Source organism: Mirounga angustirostris, unplaced genomic scaffold (assembly GCF_029215605.1).
Source record: "Mirounga angustirostris isolate CCGP_5_RB_7025 unplaced genomic scaffold, mMirAng1.0.hap1 SCAF_6, whole genome shotgun sequence".
NCBI lineage: Eukaryota > Metazoa > Chordata > Mammalia > Carnivora > Phocidae > Mirounga > Mirounga angustirostris.
Window position 1 is genome coordinate 128,814,293 of NW_026991714.1, and position 17,819 is coordinate 128,832,111.

General features: G+C 45.9%; 1 protein-coding gene across 4 annotated transcripts in view; it reads left to right on the forward strand.

The window, feature by feature from the left end:
• Positions 1-736: 736 nt before the first annotated feature.
• SUFU (SUFU negative regulator of hedgehog signaling) overlaps positions 737-17,819 on the forward strand; it is a 115,282-nt gene continuing 98,199 nt past the window's right edge. The window contains exons 1-2 of one of the 4 annotated variants that reach the window (XM_064595225.1): positions 737-1,129; positions 5,567-5,701. In XM_064595225.1, coding sequence (XP_064451295.1) covers positions 948-1,129; positions 5,567-5,701 — 317 coding nt within the window. In that variant the 5' untranslated portion in view covers positions 737-947. The remainder of the gene's footprint in view (positions 1,130-5,566; positions 5,702-17,819) is intronic. The other 3 variants (XM_054508362.2, XM_045878713.3, XM_045878714.3) reach the window with 3 other exon arrangements.

Sequence of the window (17,819 nt, forward strand, 5' to 3'; positions counted from 1 at the left end):
GAAGAGATTGTCATAACTAAAAGCATTTATTAAAAAATTACCAAGTCTTGGGGTGCCTGGGTGGCTCAGTAGGTTAAGCGTCTGCCTTGGGCTCCGGTCATGAGGTCACGATCTCGGGGTCCTGGGATCCCCAGGGGTCTGCTTCTCCCTCTCCCTCTGCCCCTCCCCCCCAATCGTACGCGCGCGCCCTCTCTCTCTAAAATAAATAAAATCTTAAAAAAATAAAAATAAAAAATTACCAAGTCTTTTTAATTAGTCCTAGTTTACTTAACTCTTCCTACTTTTTAACAGGACTCCAAAATAAGTATTTCAACATACGGCCCCTGAATTTGGCGGCGTTAGTGTCAGTAAATATCGTAAATGGACATTCAATGACGGTAGGAAACATTCAGATTTATAATCTATTGAAACTAAAATCACACTAATGGATGAATGAATCAACCCATTATTGTCAGATTTATGCTTAAATTCTTGTTAGCAGCGTGTCAGCAGATGACAAGCCCTTTGTCGAACTTCCCACTGCTTTCGTGGGACCCTAGCACCTTAGGATGTCTCAACGTCTCTATTTGAACCTGGGTTCCTCCTAACACTAGGGGGAGGCCAAGAGTCTTGGGACACCCCCAACACCAGGAGAGGGAGGCAGGACCTATTGTCAAGTCACGCCTTCCCCACCTGTGACTGGCACAGACATTACCCAATGGATACCGGGATAGGGCGCGCCGACGCCCCGCCCCCTTGAGCGCCCCGCGGCCCCCGAGGCACCCTCTGGCCGTCTCTGCGGCGGCTACGGCCTGGGCAGACGGTGCACCGTGCGCAGGCGCGGAGCCTAGACCTCGCTGCAGCCCCCATAGCCTCGGGGAGTCGCACCCACGGAGTCCGCCTGCTGGCGCGTCAGTGCTCTCCCCTCGTCCACCCTCCCCGGTCCCCCCAGCGCCCTTCGCGCCCGGATGGCGGAGCTGCGGCCTAGCGGCGCCCCCGGCCCCGCCGCGCCCCCGGCCCCTGGCCCTAGTGCTCCCCCGGCCTTCGCCTCGCTCTTTCCCCCAGGACTGCACGCCATCTACGGAGAGTGCCGTCGCCTTTACCCTGACCAGCCGAACCCGCTCCAGGTTACCGCTATCGTCAAGTACTGGTATGCTCTGGGCCGCGGGAAGACGGACAGGGGCGGGCTGGGAAGCGTTAGAACCCCGGGGGCGAAGTCATTTGCGGGGGAGGAGGAGGTGGAGAAGAATGGTTAAAGCACTTGGAAGGAGGGCGTCCTGCTGCGAGGGAAGGAGTTAAGGCTGAAGTTGGGAATGGGGACAAAGGGGTTAACGGAGCCTGTGGGTAGCGAAGGGTTAACGAGGGGGGAGGATGAAGGGTTAACTGGGATTAGGAGAATAGAGTGAATTGGGGGTGTGTGTAGGAGCGGGGGGGTTGCGATAGGAGAGAGGGAACTGTAAACGTGGTGAAAGGAGGGGGCGCCTGTAGGGGGTCATTAGTGGGCGAGGGGAAGCCGGGGGCGGCGGGCGGCTGAAGTGGGATGGGGGAGGCGAGGCGGGGCTTGGGGAGCGTATGAGAGGGCTTTGGAGGAGTGCGGCTAGCAGAACTCAGAGGGCTCGAGTCTGCACAGGGTACGGGGGGATTTGAGGACCCCCGCTCTCCCGTAGGGTAGGAGGGGAGCAAGTTTCGAGAGTTGTGCCTGTGACGAGAGGAGGAGGAGGTCTCCTTTTGATACCTTCCCCATGAGCTCATACGTCAGTCATTTCGGTGCTGTGCTTTTGCGTTTGAAGTTTCACGGAGCAACTTTTCTTGATAAACTTTGTGCTTACTCGGCACAGTTCTCTTTCTCCAAGCAGAGCTTCCTCTGGCTGTGCAGCTGCTTTGCTTTAGGACATTGGCTAGAACAGAGGCAGGGTCAGGGAGATCCATGGTTTGGCTCAGGATTGAAGGGGACCACCGTAAATAATGAAGATCTGGGATTTGGACACGGAGCAAAGAAGTGCAGCGAGATGTTAAGAGGAGCTTCCTGGCCACAAGCTTCAGGATTTAGGCAACAGTCTTTCAGGGAAGCTGAGAATAACCCTCAAGTAGCTCTGTTAAGGATCAGACCTTTTTACAGAAGGGCTGCCCTTGGGGTAGGAATGGTCCTTTCTTGTTTCCCATTCCTGTTTGCATCCTGTCTCTTTCTACATCCTCTGGGCAAGACAGGTGTTCGAGGGACTCTGACAAAGAGCCTGTCTTCATGGTTTTTCTGGACCAAATTGAGGAATTGGTTGAATCTGTCCAGAACTGCATTCATGTAGGCACTGTATTAGATGATCCCCTTCATTGAGTTCTGAAAGACTGTTCAGGAAGCAGCTTGGAATGTGGCCAAAGGGGCAGGTAGACCCAAAGAGGGAGATTGGTAGAGTGGATGTCTTTGCTGGTTACCTCTCCCTTTAGGACTGAATCTTCTCCAGGATAACCTCTTAAGTTCCTCCAGAGATGGCAGAAACTAGACTGTCTAGGGCTGAGGCTAGTTCCCTGTGTCAGTGGGAGGGTGTGAAGAGACTGACAGCGTGGGGGGCCTGGGGACCAGCCCCCTTCTATGGGAGGGCCATGTCTGATAGCCAGGAGGAGGTGTGGCCAGCGGTACAGTCCTCTTCTGTAGGCAAACTGTTCTTTGGTTGAGGGCAGTTTTTAAAGAGAGCTTCTGAATGAAAAGCAGCTCTTGATAACTTAATGACCCATTCTCATTGCACGTCTATATTTAAGTATGTATTGCAATGAACTGTATTGGATTGTGTCATGAGAAAAGCGGGCCAGGTTCTACGATGCTATTTGTTCAGGCCTCATTTGAGTGTATGGAGAAATCCCTACACAGACTTGGGCACCCAACTGGCCATGAAGGATAGAGTTGTGTGTAGAAGATATTAAAACACATGCAAAGGACTAAGACTGATTTGGGCAACTTTCTTTTTTCTTTTTTCTTCTTGCTGCAAGCTTGTTAACCAGGCAGGACTTATCTTTAGAGATGGGCCAACATGTAATGACTAATAAAGAGCACTTTGTGAAATTAGAAATGCTGGCTAGTTGCAGAAAAATATAAGAAGGAGCAGCTGAGAGACTGGTTCTTTCTAAGATTTGGAAGGGTTTGCCTAAGTAAGATTCTGAAATCAATTCATTGATATACCTCACATTTGGGATCCCACAAGGCCTCATTGGCAATTTGACTGACTAAGGCTACCTGGGTCTGGTCATGGCCCAGGGTCCCTTGAGATTCCTTTTCTTGTGACAGAAGGTTGGCTCTTTGGCTAGTGGACCCTGGCCAGCTGGGACATCCTGGCTGAAAGCTGAGACTTTAGTAAGCAGGGAGCAGAAACACGGAGGCAGAGCTTATACCCTGGAGCCACAGTGGTCCTGCAACTGGCGTGTGGAGTGAAGTTAGGAATTCAAGGAAGTAAGTTCAAGGAAGAGCATCAAGGGTTGCTCTGGGTCCTTGGATAACATCTTTTTCTAAGTGCAGATTTTTTTTTAAGATTTTATTTTTATTTATTTGAGAGAGAGCAAGAGAGCATGAGAAAGGAGAGGGTCAGAGGGAGAAGCAGACTCCCTGCTGAGCTGGGAGCCTGATGCGGGACTTGATCCTGGGACCCTGGGATCATGACCTAAGTTGAAGGCAGTTGCTTAACCAACTGAGCCACCCCCAAATGAGAGTAACCCTCAAATAGCTCTGTTAAGGATCAGACCTGTTTACAGAAGGGCTGCCCTTGGGGTAGGAATGGTCCTTTCTTGTTTCCCATTCCTGTTTGCCCCCCAAAATATGATTATTTTCTATATACTCATCTGTTTCCCATCAGGTTTCTGAGTAAGTAGAATAGAACACTGTACTTGGGGACAGGGTTAATTTTGTCTGACTCTTGGTTATTCCTTGCAGTTGTAGTTTTAAGGTAAAGGCCCATTCCTTGGTGCAGTATCTCCTGAGAGAGGGCTGCAGGGGTATGGCAGATGGAGCATGGAACTGTGGATACAGTTTTGCCACTTGCTGGATGGACCTAGGCTGTAGGAGGGGCAAGATAGGGAATTTGCAGCAGGAAACCGGAGCAGATATGGAGCCTGTAGTCACTCCGATCTGTTACGGGGTTCTGCAGCTATCGTGTGGTTGCTACCCTTTTGTTCCCTCCTTCCCCCAGCAAACTTTTCTATATTCAACTGGTTGTGGAAGTATTCAAATGATTTGGCCAAATCAGAGTTAAGGAAAGACATGGGGATTTGTCCCTTTTCCTAATCCACTCAGTTGAGATTCTTAGCTATTTGTAGCAACTTTCTTACAAGTTCTATAAATAATTTAGCATTTCCTAGCAGAGAATAAGGATTTCTATAAAGGCAAGTAATACCCTGGCAAAAGAGGATGAAACCAGACCTACTGGTTTTAAATACTATTTAAATTGCATGGTACTGGCACTCTTGCTGGGATCACATGTAACATGTCTTTTATTTGGTTATTAGTGTTACTTCAGCGTATGATCCCAATTGCAAAGTGCACTCCATCCGTGTCCCAGGGGCAGGCAAAGTTTTTTGCAGTCTGTAGAACAGTCAAATGTCCGAGGCAGCTCAAATGCAGAGTGTTTGTGGGCTAAATGCAGACTTCCTTCCGCTGATGGCTTCCATTTAGGCTGTTTCTCAAGTCTACCAAGTTTCCCTATCCATTCTGAAGAAAAGCAGGACCCCCCTTTTTTTTCTTCTTCTTTTTTTTAAAGAGCACTAATTGCTCTACTAAAGGAAACCCTTATGGAATTAAATCCTCAGAGTGAGCTAATGACTGAATCTCTTCCTCAGCTGCTTCTCTGTTGGAATTATGGGGGATGTTTAATGTGGTTCTCAGAGGCCCCAAATCATTTACTATTCCAGCTCTGCCTTTGAGGTGACAGTCTCCTGGGATCATCTCCTGGATGCAGGTGCTCCCAAGGCTCAGTCTGGCCTGCTGCGGTTCTCTGTGCAGGGCTAGCCTAAGTGTGGCTTTTGTCACTTGCATGAGAAAAGACCAGCTCTGGTCTGTGGGGTGCAGGCTGGGGTCTGGAGGCATTGGGTTTGTTTAGAACAAACTGTAATTAACATAGGGCACAATATAGTCTTTCAGGAATTAGCTGTGTAAGAGGCAGGAGTGGAGCTGAGCCTCTGCTTCCAGGAACAATGCCCATTGAGGATGCTCAGGATGGTCTTTCAACAGAAGCCAATTGATTGACTAATGCACCTCTTGCCTTGAAGCTTGGCATGTTTACAGGCACCATGGAAGAGAGATAATTCCTGCCAATCCCATTTGGGATTGGTAATTGGAAATAGGAGGAAGTAAAAGGGGTAACCACCTAGTCTGTTTTATTTCTAAAAGAGGTCCTGCATGTTGGGGATCGAAGGGAGCCTCTTGTGCTTATGGAATTGGGCACTTCTAGCTGCCCATCCCTTGTTCTTATCCTGGAGGTGTGGCCTCCTTTTAGTCATCCCAGGTTCCTCCAGGATGCGGTCTTCAGATTTGTAAGGCATGACCTCTTAGCTTCACATTGTCTGCTTTCAGGCTCACACTGACTCCGCTGTGTTTTGTCTTTTGCAGGTTGGGCGGCCCAGACCCCTTGGACTATGTTAGCATGTACAGGAATGTGGGGAGCCCTTCTGCCAACATCCCTGAACATTGGCACTACATCAGCTTCGGCCTGAGTGATCTCTATGGTGACAGCAGAGTCCATGAGTGAGTGTATGGCACTTGCCCATCCTCCACCTGTCTGTTCCTTAGCCTTGAGCCATATTTCTGGGGTTTCCCTGAGCAGGGGTGATAATGTCATAGTTCTATGTGGTTGGCACTTCTCAGGTAGAACCTCTGGGTTTCTACCCTCTGCTTGTATCTAGTTGCGCCAGAGTGATCCAGGTCAGCACCCGAACTCTGCTCATCTGGTGCAGGACGGTGTTGATGATAAGCAAGTGTTCTAAAACCATCAGGTTTTTCCAAGCTGCTCTGCTGTTTGAGCTCAGAGGACAGGCAGAATAGCTATGACCCAGAATTTGAATTGATGCCTCTAAGTATACTTGTTTTTTTCCCTTCTAGCTTGTAGTGAAAAATCTGAAACATAAAGCATAGTTGAAAGAATTTTATAGCCAACACACAAATACCCACTACCTAGATTCTACAATTAACATTTTACTCTACTTACTTTATCATGAGTATATCCATCTCTCTCCCTCTCTTGATCTTACTTACTTCCTTGTAACCTGCAGTTATCTGTGCTCAGCTCATCCATAGTACATTTTTTATTCTAGTCTATCTCCCATTTTCTGCCCTGTATACTTCTAAATCCTACCTACCTCCCCTATGTGCCCCTATAACCACTGAATTTAGACAATTTTAATATTAAGTTAAACGTCAACTTAGTATTAAGTCAGCTAAAACCATAACAGCAACACTAATAATAATGAAAGGTAACATTTCTTAAGTATTGATTATGAGCCAGGTATTCTTTTAGTCACTTCGCATGTATAAACTAATTTTATTTTCATCACAACCATATAATACTGGTGGATACTCATATTTGCCCCATTTTACAGATGAGGAAACTGAGATACAAAGAGAGTCTATAACTTGCTTAAGGTCACACAGCTTGGAGGTGGTGGAGCCAGGATTCTAATGCAGGCATTCTGGCTGCAGAGTTCATGCTCTTCATGACTGTGCTCTACTGCCTCTTGAACAATTATATCATGTCCTCGAGTAAGTTACTATCTGTAATTAAAAAAAAAAAACACAAATATTTTGTTCCATCTACACTCTTTTGTGAGAGGGGTTCTTTTCGTCAATTTGTTTTATTTTATTATTTTTTTAAGATTTTATTTATTTATTTGTCAGAGAGCACAAGCAGGCGGAGCAGCAGGCAGAGGGAGAAACAGGCTCCCCGCCGAGCAGGGAGCCTCATGCGGGACTCGATCCAGGACCCGAGCCGAAGGCAGACGCTTAACGACTGAGCCACCCAGGCGCCCTCTTATCTTCAGTTTAAATGTTGTCTTCCTTCCCCCTCATCAGCATGGTTAATCAAAAGCTGATTCTATTTCTGTTATCATATCCTTTCCTGCTTTTTGCTTTTTGTCCTTTTTTGCCTCTTACACTATCTTTTTGGTATCTTGGTGATGACTACTTAGCATGTGTAGGTTGAAAGACTAGCAGGGCTCTTCTTGCCCTGCCTCAGCAGAAGAGGCTGATTCTGGGGATGTTGATGGTATCATGATGAAGATGATAATCATCAGGGGTTTTTTTGTTTGTTTGTTTTTTGCTTTGTTTTAGTTCTCAGTATCTTCCTTATCATCACATCAAATACTTTACAATCTTACCAGGTTCTTTTGTTATTTCCATTTTATAGGTGAGAAAATTAAATCACTTGAGGGGTAAATTAATTGGCTAAAGGAAAAGAACTAGGATTCAATTGAACTGTCTTGAGTCCAAAATCTGAGCTTTTAACCACTAGAGTGTTCTACTTCTCTGATCACAGGTCCAACCCAACTTCCTCTTCTCTCTCGTTAAGCTGGGGGCCCAGGCCTCATCTCCTTACTGATCACATGTCGAGAGCAATGCCTGGGCCTGCCTTTACAGCCTTCCAAACAGATCCATTGCAATGTCAGCAGAAGGCTTTGGGAACAGTGAATTAATCTTGCCTGAATGGGGACCGTGCAGTACAGTATTAATAATGGAGATAGAATAGCAAGCAGATGTGGGCAGTAAAGGCACTATGCTGGACTTTACTATATATTTTTAATAAAAACCTGCAGAGGGTATTTAGTGCAGTTAGCCTGTACCTTTTTGTTGACAGACTTATTCCAGTCAGAAGAATACCGTTTCCTATGTGGCTTAAAGATTCTTACAGTATACCTGCTTGTCAGTGATGGGTCCAAAGCCCAAAGTGACATGAAGAACATAATTGAGAAAGCCCCATATTTCAGAGGGGGCAACCTCTGAATTTTAAAGAGGGCCTTCCTTACTGTTTTTCCACTTTTGAAAGTACCGCCTTATATGTGTGTCATTTCTGTATGATAAAGCACTGTGATATTCATATATCATTTATGATAATAGTAAGACCTCGATTTGGGCTGTATATCACCGCTGGAATCTAGTGTTTTCTGGTATTATGTCCTACCACTAGAAGGACATGGAGGGAATGTTCTTAGATATTTACCCAGTTTGGTCTATGTTGCAGAAGTCAAAAGTACATTTGTAATCGGCCCTTGTGCTGGTGTGACTGGTCTCTTCTCAGTCCTGGTAAGTTTCTTGAAGAAAAGTTTGCTTTTCCAAACATTTCATGTGGCAAGGCCTCTTTGAAACAGATTTAAAGATTCTTATTTAATTTAGTGCTTGAAGCTGAGGTCAAAAAGGTGAGTGTTCTACCATCCAGTTTATTTATTTATTTATTTTTAAAAAGATTTTGTCAGAGAGAGAGGGAGCGTGCCCGTGCACACAAGCAGGGGGAGTGGCAGGCAGAGGGAGAAGCAGGCTCCCTGCTGAGCACGGATCCTGATGTGGGACTCGATCCCAGCACCCTGGGATCATGACCTGAGCTGAAGACAGATGCTTAACTGACTGGGCCACCCAGGCGTCCCTACCATCCAGTTTAAGTGCTAAGAAGTGTTGAACTGGAATTACGGCAAATGAATCTCTAGGAATGCTCTTCTTCCACCGTCTTTTGTCTTTCTATTCAGTGAAAAAAGGGCCCAAGCATTGATTCATTTATTCAGCATACATTCCTCAAGCACCTATTTTGTTCCAGACACAGAACATCTTAATAGATGTTTTAGGGATAAAATGCCAAGACATAATTCCTATCTGCAAGGAGCTCATGTCCTAGAGGGGAGATAAACATAAAGAGAGGGTTAGAGTACTGGGTAATAAATGCTACAATCCGTGGATGAAGAACATGATCTGGGAGCAGAATGGAGGGTATGACTTTTAGTCAGGCTGCTGAATTGGAAGAAGCTCTGGGGAGGAAGTGAAGTTTGAGAGGCACCTGCAAGCTGCAGGCCAGTAGGAAGGCAGGGGGCAGGGGAGGATCATAGCCTGACACTCTAGGGACCAGCACTTACTTTCAGGTTTGAGGGGACTTTAATAATCTTCTGGCCTAGTGTTTCCCAAAACTTCTAGTGCTGCCTTCATAATTTTTGCCATGTAGTAGATCATCTACTTTATGTTCTTTTCCAACTAACTCCCCTTTTGGGGCGCCTGGCTGGCTCATTCGGAAGAACATGGGACTTTTGATCATGGGGTCATGAGTTCAAGCTTCACATTGGGCGTAGAGCTCACTAAAAATCAATTAATTAATTAACCCCCCCTTTTAAAGGTGATATAAATATATTTTTATTAAAAATTTTTTTTAAAGATTTTTATTTACTTATTTGACACAAGGAGAGAGAGAGCACAAGCAGGAAGTAGCAGGGAGAGGGAGAAGCAGGCTCCCCACCGAGCAGGGAGCCCGACACGGGGCTCAATCCCAGGACCCCGGGATCATGACCTGAGCTGAAGGCAGATGCTAAACCGACTGAGCCACCCAGGTGCCCCATAAATTAATTTTTATTTATTTATTTATTTATATTTTTTAAAGATTTTTTTTTTTTTAAGGATTTTATTTATTTGACAGAGAGAGAGAGAGCACAAGTAGGCAGAACAGCAGGGAGAAGGAGAGGAAGAAGCAGGCTCCCCACCGAGCAGGGAGCCTGACGTGGGGCTCGATCCCAGGACCCTGGGATCATGACCCGAGCCGAAGGCAGCCGCTTAACCGACTGAGCCACCCAGGCGCCCCTATTTATTTATATTTTTTAAATTAATTTTTAAAAGTTAAGTCACCACCATGTATGGAAACCAGTATCACTTGCCCTAATTTAAAGGTAACTATGGAAATAAATGCAGCGATAACAAAGCAATGTTATTAAATTCTAGCTTAAGGCCAGCTTTCTCTTTGTTCAAGACATTAGCAAGTATGAGAGAGGTGTTGAAAAGATATGCTAACACCAAATAGAACCTGACCCTAGACATGATTAGAAAAATTGAAAGCAAATTATAAAGGGAACTTTTTTTATTTTAATTTTATTTTTTATTTTTTTTAAAGATTTTATTTATTTATTTGACAGAGAGAGACACAGCGAGAGAGGGAACACAGCAGGGGGAGTAGGAGAGGGAGAAGCAGGCTCCCTGCAGAGCAGGGAGCCCGATGTGGGACTCGATCCCAGGACCCTGGGATCATGACCTGAGCCGAAGGCAGTCGCTTAACCTACTGAGCCACCCAGGTGCCCTAAAGGGAACTTTTTTTAAAAAAAGTATGATTCAAGGGCACCTGGGTGGCTCAGTTGACTAAGTGCCCAGTTCTTAATTTTGGCTCAGGTCATGATCTCAAGGTCATCAGTTGGAGCTCTGCATCCCCCTCCACTCTGGGTGTGGAGCCTGCTTAAGATTCTCTCTCAGGGCACCTGGGTAGCGCAGCGGTTAAGCATCTGACTCTTGGTTTTGGCTTAGGTTGTGATCTCAGTGTCATTGAGATGGAGCCCGGTGTCAGGCTTTGCGCTCAGTGGGGAGTCTGCTTGTGTTCCTCCCCTCTCCCCCGATTCGTGCTCCGGTGCACACACTCTCTCTCTCTCAAATAAATAAATTAATAAGATAAATAAAAATAGAAAGTATGATTCAGTACTGTTATTGTCAGACAAACAGGAAACACTGATCTAGTTCATGTCCCTTAATTGTAAATGGAGGAAAGTACAGTAGCCTACTGAAGGCCGTGCAGAAGCTAATGAGAGTGGCAGGGTCTCCCAATGTCCCCACTGTTCTGTGCTCTCTTTCATGATTGGGGAGAAGCAAATGTATGGACATTGTCTTTAGCATAATTATATAGGCAGACTTTTTTTCGGCTTTTACTATATTCCAGGTTAGTGCTAAATTCTTTTCATAAAGGTATCCTTTTATGTTATCCCCATAGTAATTCTGTGACACAAGGAATTCTTATCATGTCTTGCTTATAGATACAGAAATTTAGGCTAACAAACTTACTGCGTAGGTGGTGAATTAGAAGCCAGGTCCAGTGATCCCACAGTCTGTTTTCTGAACTACTGTGCTGGACTGCCTTTCCATTTTGATCAGTCACCAGCATTTATTGAATGCCTACAGTATGCCTCCTCCCTGTAAGATCTTTCCTTCTCACAGCTTGTCGAGGATAGGGACAAGCAGAAGTCCAGGGGTCCCCTAGCAGGCTTGCTGTGGGAGTAGGAGGGGACCCCCCCATCCTGGTAGCCCTAAAGGAAGTGAAGAGCAGGCTGGTTGCCTGAGCCCTGGAAAGGCCAGTTCCATCCAGGTTCTTTCCCTATTCACAGTCCCCAAAGGAAACAGGACAGGAGAGCACTTGTTTGGATTAAAAGGCTCTTAAGAGGCTCTTTCTGAAGTCCAAGAGATGGAACAAGTTCCAGCTCTGGGCAGCCACAGGGGAGAATGGAGTGCTTTTCTAGGAACCCTAAGGCTCCCCTCAACTGACTTCAGCGGCAGGGATTGTCCTGTTGCTCTCCCCTTGGACTTGGGAGGTGTGAGATAGCTGATCTTCAGCTGCCAGGCTGTCGGAAGCGTCCGGCTCTGGCCGTTCCCTTTGTGGCCGGCAGCTATGGCCTGGAATGTGGAGATTTGCAGGGCTGTGGAAGAGATGGCTTCTGCACTGCTCTCTGTGAGGATTTCTGGCCGCCCCTGGTACGGCCAGCAGCCCTAGCTGGACCCAAATCACAGGGCACAGGAGGCTGACTAGTCGCAGAGTGTGTTTGGGATCTCAGGCAGACCTCCCTGGTGGGATTCCACTGGGCAGGTCATCTTCTGACACGTCGGCTCGTTCCAAAGACTGCCTTTGTGTGGTGTGGGCCTGGGGTAGAGCCTGCCCTCCACCGCTCACGGTCCATCTGCGCTCTGCCCCACAAATGCTGGCTTCTTGGCAGGTATGCCTGTGCAATTTGTAGTTGTTCTTGCCCCCTTTGGGGCTGGAACTGCTGCTGACTGGCTTTCTGTGGCTGTCTCCACTGGGTTGGTAGAGAACCTCCTTTTCCCTTCAGGTTCCTCTAGGTTGGGCTCTGGACCGAATGAGTTATTGATTAAAACACTGGATACAGGGCGCCTGGGTGGCTCAGTTGGTTAAGCGACTGCCTTCGGCTCAGGTCATGATCCTGGAGTCCCAGGATCGAGTCCCGCATCGGGCTCCCTGCTCAGCAGGGAGTCTGCTTCTCCCTCTGACCCTCCTCCCTCTCATGCTCTCTGTCTCTCATTCTCTCTCTCAAATAAATAAATAAAATCTTAAAAAAAACCAACCAAACAAAAAAACACTGGATACCGATTAACTTTTCCACATGTTGTTTTGTGTGGCCTTGGTCCCCTGCAGTTGGGAAATGCTAATTTTCCCTTCTCAAAGCTTGGTTCACAGGAACTTTTTAATGTGTCATTTCATCCTCTGGGGTTTCCAGTGGACATCCCGTCTTTGCCCTAGCACACCTGTCCTGGGAGCACTGTCTCTCCTCTGGTTGGGCCTTTGCTTTCTCCCAGAACTCTCGTGAAGCTGACAACCAGAATCCCTCTATAAACCACCCACAGATGGCAGGCCCGGCCCTCCCCATGGCTGGCATGGCAGGCTGAGGAAGTGCTCTGCAGGCTTATGGCAGGGCAGGCCTCCCTGGGCTTTGGTCCCCCAGCCTTTCATCTCTGAGGTGTTGAGTTTTGGGAGGACTGTATGAAATAGTGATGCTCTCTGCTAAGAGGAGGGTCTCTGGGCTACCTAGAAAGAGTGGGGTGCCCTTGGCCCTTGGCCCTTGGCCCTTGGCCCTTGCCCAGGGAGTAACAGCCAGCAGAAGGGCTAGAACTCTTCTTGAAGCTGAAGCCACCACTTTGGGCTGGATTTCAGGCCCCAGATCTCTGAGGTTTGAAATGTTGAGAATTCCATTTCTTTTGTAACCAGGGGAAGACCTAAGGCACGGTGGGGCTCCCAGCAATCTATGTGGGTATGTGGCTTCATCCTTTGAAAAGCATTTCATTTGCAGCGGATTATCTCTTCCTTCATGGGGTAAGGATTCCAGATCTTCCAAATCAGAGAATCCCTCAGCAGTAAGGAGACAGTTGGGAAGAGATTCCTTGAGCTGGCCCAGTCAAACTCACTTTATTTTTTATTTTTTTAAAAAAGATTTTATTTATTTATTTGACAGAGAGCGAGAGAGAGAGCATGCGCATACAAGCAGGGGGAGCAGCAGAGGAAGACGGAGAAGCAGGCTCCCCACTGAGCAGGGAGCCCGATGCGGGGCTCGATCCCAGGACCCTGGGATCATGACCTGAGCCAAAGGCAGACACTCAACCGACTGAGACACCCAGGTGCCCCTCAAACTCACTTTAAAAAGTTCCAGCAGCCTGATTATCGGGAGTGACTGCCAGCCAGAGTGATACTGGGCTGGTCAGCACTGGCAGATTTCCTTCTCTTCCCACAGAGAGAGGCAAAGACTTGGAAGGCTTTATGGGTTTGACATGATTGGATCTCTCAGTCCCAGGAATCTTCCCTGTTCAGCCCGCCTTTCTAGGCTCCCATCTTCAATACCTGAGGCTTTTTCCTTTTTGAATGCTGGTCTTCATGTCTGCCGTGTTCTGGGTCTCGGTTTGCCAGCATTTCCCTTGCCCAGATTTCTCACTCAGAGCTCCTGACTCTGGACTTTGGCCTTTAACTCCTCAGTTCATTCTTCCATCCTGCCTCTGAGGTAGCCCATTGAGCCTCATTTCCTGTTTCAGTAGTGTAGTTCTGATGTTGGGTCCTAAGGTGCGTGTGCAGTGACCTTGTCCTGTCTGACCCAAACCCCATAGGAATGGTCTCCTCACTCCAGTACATACCTTTGCACATCGCCACCCTCCCTGCCTGCCGAGCTTTCTGACACAGAGCCTGGGGCTGCAGAGCACACCCCTCCAGCAAAGCTCTGTTGAGTGCCAGGTACAGACAGAACATTTGGGAAGATGATCTGTTCAGGTGGGGGTGAGGGGACAATGAGAAATTATATCTAACTTCTGTCCTTGAAACACCCACCATCTGCTTGGTAAAAGATGGCAGAGACCCTGGGAAAGGAGAAGACAATGGGTTTGGGGCTGGGAGCACGTTTTTGGCTTTCCCTGATGTCTGTGGCTTTGAGGCTTCCTCCCCTCACCTTGTGATCTTCAGCACTTCAAGAAACTCAAAACAGGTAATAATTGTAAGCACTTATAGCACCCACTGCGTGCAAGGCACTGTTCTAAGTGCTTTATATATAAACTCATTTCCTCCTCACGGCAGTTCTGTGGGGGTAAGTACCAATATCTTTTTTGTAAGGAAACTGAGGTACAGAGATGTTAAGGAACTTATCCACCCAGCCAGTGAATGTTGGAGCTGGGCTGGAAACCCAGGCAGTCTGGCTCCTGCAGTCCCCACCCCTCTCGTCCTTTACCCACATAGAAGCTCAGTCATTAAGCGTCTGCCTTCGGCTCTGGTCATGATCCCAGGGTCCTGGGATCGAGCCCCGCATCGGGCTCCCTGCTTGGCGGGAAGTCTGCTTCTCCCTCTCCCACTCCCCCTGCTTGTGTTCCCTCTCTTGCTGTGTCTCTCTCTGTCAAATAAATAAATAAAATCTTAAAAAAAAAGATTTTATTTATTTGAGAGAGAAAGCGCACATGAGCAGGGGGAGGGGCGGAGGGAGAGGGAAAAGTAGACCCCCTACTGAGCAGGGAGCCTGACGTGGGGCTCAATCCCAGGACCCCGAGATCATGACCTGAGCCGAAGGCAGACGCTTAACCATCTGAGCCACCCAGGCGCCCAGGAATTAAAATGTTTTTAAAAAGTGATATGACAGGATGCCTGGGTGGCTCAGTCATTAAGTGTCTGCCTTTGGCTCAGGTCATGATCCCAGCGTCCTGGGATCTAGCCCCGCGTTGGGCTTCCTGCTCAGCGGGGAGCCTGCTTCTCCCTCACCAGCTCCCCCTGCTTGTGTTCCCTCTCTTGCTGTCTCTCTCTTTCAGATAAATAAAATCTTTTAAAAAAATAAATAAAAGAAAGCATTCTGTATTTAAAAAAAAGTTTTTAATTCCTGTATTTATTTATTTATTTATTTTTATTCTAAAATGTACATAACATAAACTTTACCATTTTAGCCATTTTTTAAAATTTATTTTTAGAAATTTTAATTCTGGTATAGTTAATGTACAGTGTTATATTAGGTTCAGGGGTAAAATATAGTGATTCAGCAATTCTGTACATTACTCAGTGCTCATCATGATTAATGTACTCTTTATTCCTCTTTACCTATTTCACTCATTCCCTCACCCACCTCTCCTCCAGTAACCATCAGTTTGTTCTTTATAGTGAAGAGTCTGTTTATTGGTTTGTCTCTTTTTTTCTTCGTTTATTTTGTTTCTTAAATTCCACATATGAGTGAACTGTAATGATTTTTTTAAATTAATGAGGTTTACATTCTAGAGCAGCTTTAGATTTATAGAAAATTGTAACACATAGTACAGAGTTCCCATATATACCTTAATTTGCTTATAGTTTCTCGTTATTAACATCTTGTATTAGTGTGGTACATTGTTACAATTGAAGAACCAATACTAATACATTATTACTAATTGATGTCCACAGTTTACATAAGGGTTTACACTGTGTGTTACATAGTTTTGTGAGTTTTGACAACTACACGTCCTGAAATACCATTATAGTATCATGCAGAATAGTTTTACTGCCCTAAAAATGTGCTGTTCTTTGCCTATTAATCCCTCCTTCCCTCCCCCCGCAAGCCTCTTGCAACCACTTATTGTTTTACTGTGTTGCCTTTTCCAAAATGTCATGCAGTTGGATTCATACAATACATAGCCTTTTCAGGCTGACTTCTTTCACTGAGCAATATGCATTTAAGGTTCCTCCATGTCTTTTTGTGGTTTGCTCAGTTCCTTTTATCACTGAGTAATACTCCATTGTGTGTGTATACTATAGTTTATTCATTTATTATTGAAGGACATCTTGTTTCCAGTGTTTAGCAATTTTGAATAAAGCTGCCATAAACATTCATATGCTGGTTTTTGTGTGGACATAAGTTTTCAACTCATTTGGGTAAAGTTGCTGGATCATATGGTAATAGTATGTTTAATTTTGTAAGAAATAGCCAAACTGTCTTCCAAAGCGGCTGTACCATTTTGCATTCCCACCAGCAGTGAATAAGAGTTCCTCTTATTCTGTGTCCTCACCCGCATTTGGTATTGTCAGTTTTTTGGATTTTAGCCATTCTAATAGGGGTGGCGTGGTATCTCATTGTTGTATTAATTTGCAATTTCCTGATGCCATATGATGTTGAGCATCTTTCCATATGCTTATCTCTATCTATATCTCTACTTTGGTGATATATCTTGTTTTTTTGTTTTTTTGTTTTAAGATTTTATTTATTTATTTGACAGAGAGAGACACAACGAGAGAGGGAACACAAGCAGGGGGAGTGGGAGAGGAAGAAGCAGGCTTCCCACGGAGCAGAAAGCCCAACACAGGGCTTGATCCCAGGACCCTGGGATCATGACCTGAGCCAAAGGCAGATGCTTAACGACTGAGCCACCCAGGCACCTCCATATCTTGGTTTTTGTTCCTAACCTCATCCCACTTCCCACTTCATCCCCAATCACACATACCCTTTTTCTCACATTATGGGTTCAGACATAATTATGGGGCTGATTATATTTTTGGCATGTTTGCCTTTTGGTCACTTCTCAAGCAATTAAGTGAGTTAGTTCCCCTGAGTAGTACTGGGTCCACATCTGAATTCCTTTGTCTCTGTTGGTTTTAATTGGGGCTGGCTCATGAATTCTATACCTTTTCCCCAGTGATGGTGTCGTCCATAAAGTCTGTAGCTGGTACTGGGACCTAGTCTTAATCCAAAGGTTCAAGATTGATTGTGCCTTCCAGTACAGATGATGGAAAGACTTGTGTGCAAACTTGACCACTTCAGACCCTGGCGAGCTTCACCTTACTTTAGATGAGAAATGAGTACACCAGGCTCCTTGAGATCCCAGCCAGACCTCAAACTCTCTGTCTTAATTGAACCAGCATCGAGAAGACTTTCCAAAATCCAAAACTTTCCTGGCCTCTACTTTTCTTGTTCCATCCATCATTGTTGTTACTTTTTAGTTATAAATTTGCTTTTTTTACTTATAAAGACAGTTGAACCATTTTACCCAAAATGTTGAAAATTAAGAGAAGGGAGAAAAAAAATATTACTAATCCTATCACCTTTTGTTTGTGATCTTGTATCTGTCTTCATGATGATTTCTGTAAATAATTCATGGTGAGTGTTGCTGGCCCAGGTGTGCATTAGGCTTTTGTCTTGTGTGAGTCCCCTCACTTTGGGAATTAACATCTTCCAAAGCTTCCTCACTGCCTGGCTAGTGCGTTTTTCTAAATTCAGTCAGCCCAGGACTGCTAGGGTTTCCAAATTATGAAAACAGCACATTTGCTGGGGAAGATGGTTCCTACCCATTGCCATGTTACATTAACTACATCTTTTCTTTTCTTCTTCTTCTTTTTTTTTTAAAGATTATTTATTTATTTATTTGAAAGAGAGAGAATGAGAGAGAGAGAGAGAGAAAGAGCACATGAGGGGGGAGGGTCAGAGGGAGAAGCAGACTCCCTGCTGAGCAGGGAGCCTGATGCAGGACTCGATCCTGGGACTCCAGGATCATGACCTGAGCCGAAGGCAGTCGCTTAACTAACTGAGTCACCCAGGCGCCCCCCTTTTTTTTTTTTTAAAGATTTTATTCATTCATTTGACAGAGAGTACAAGCAGGT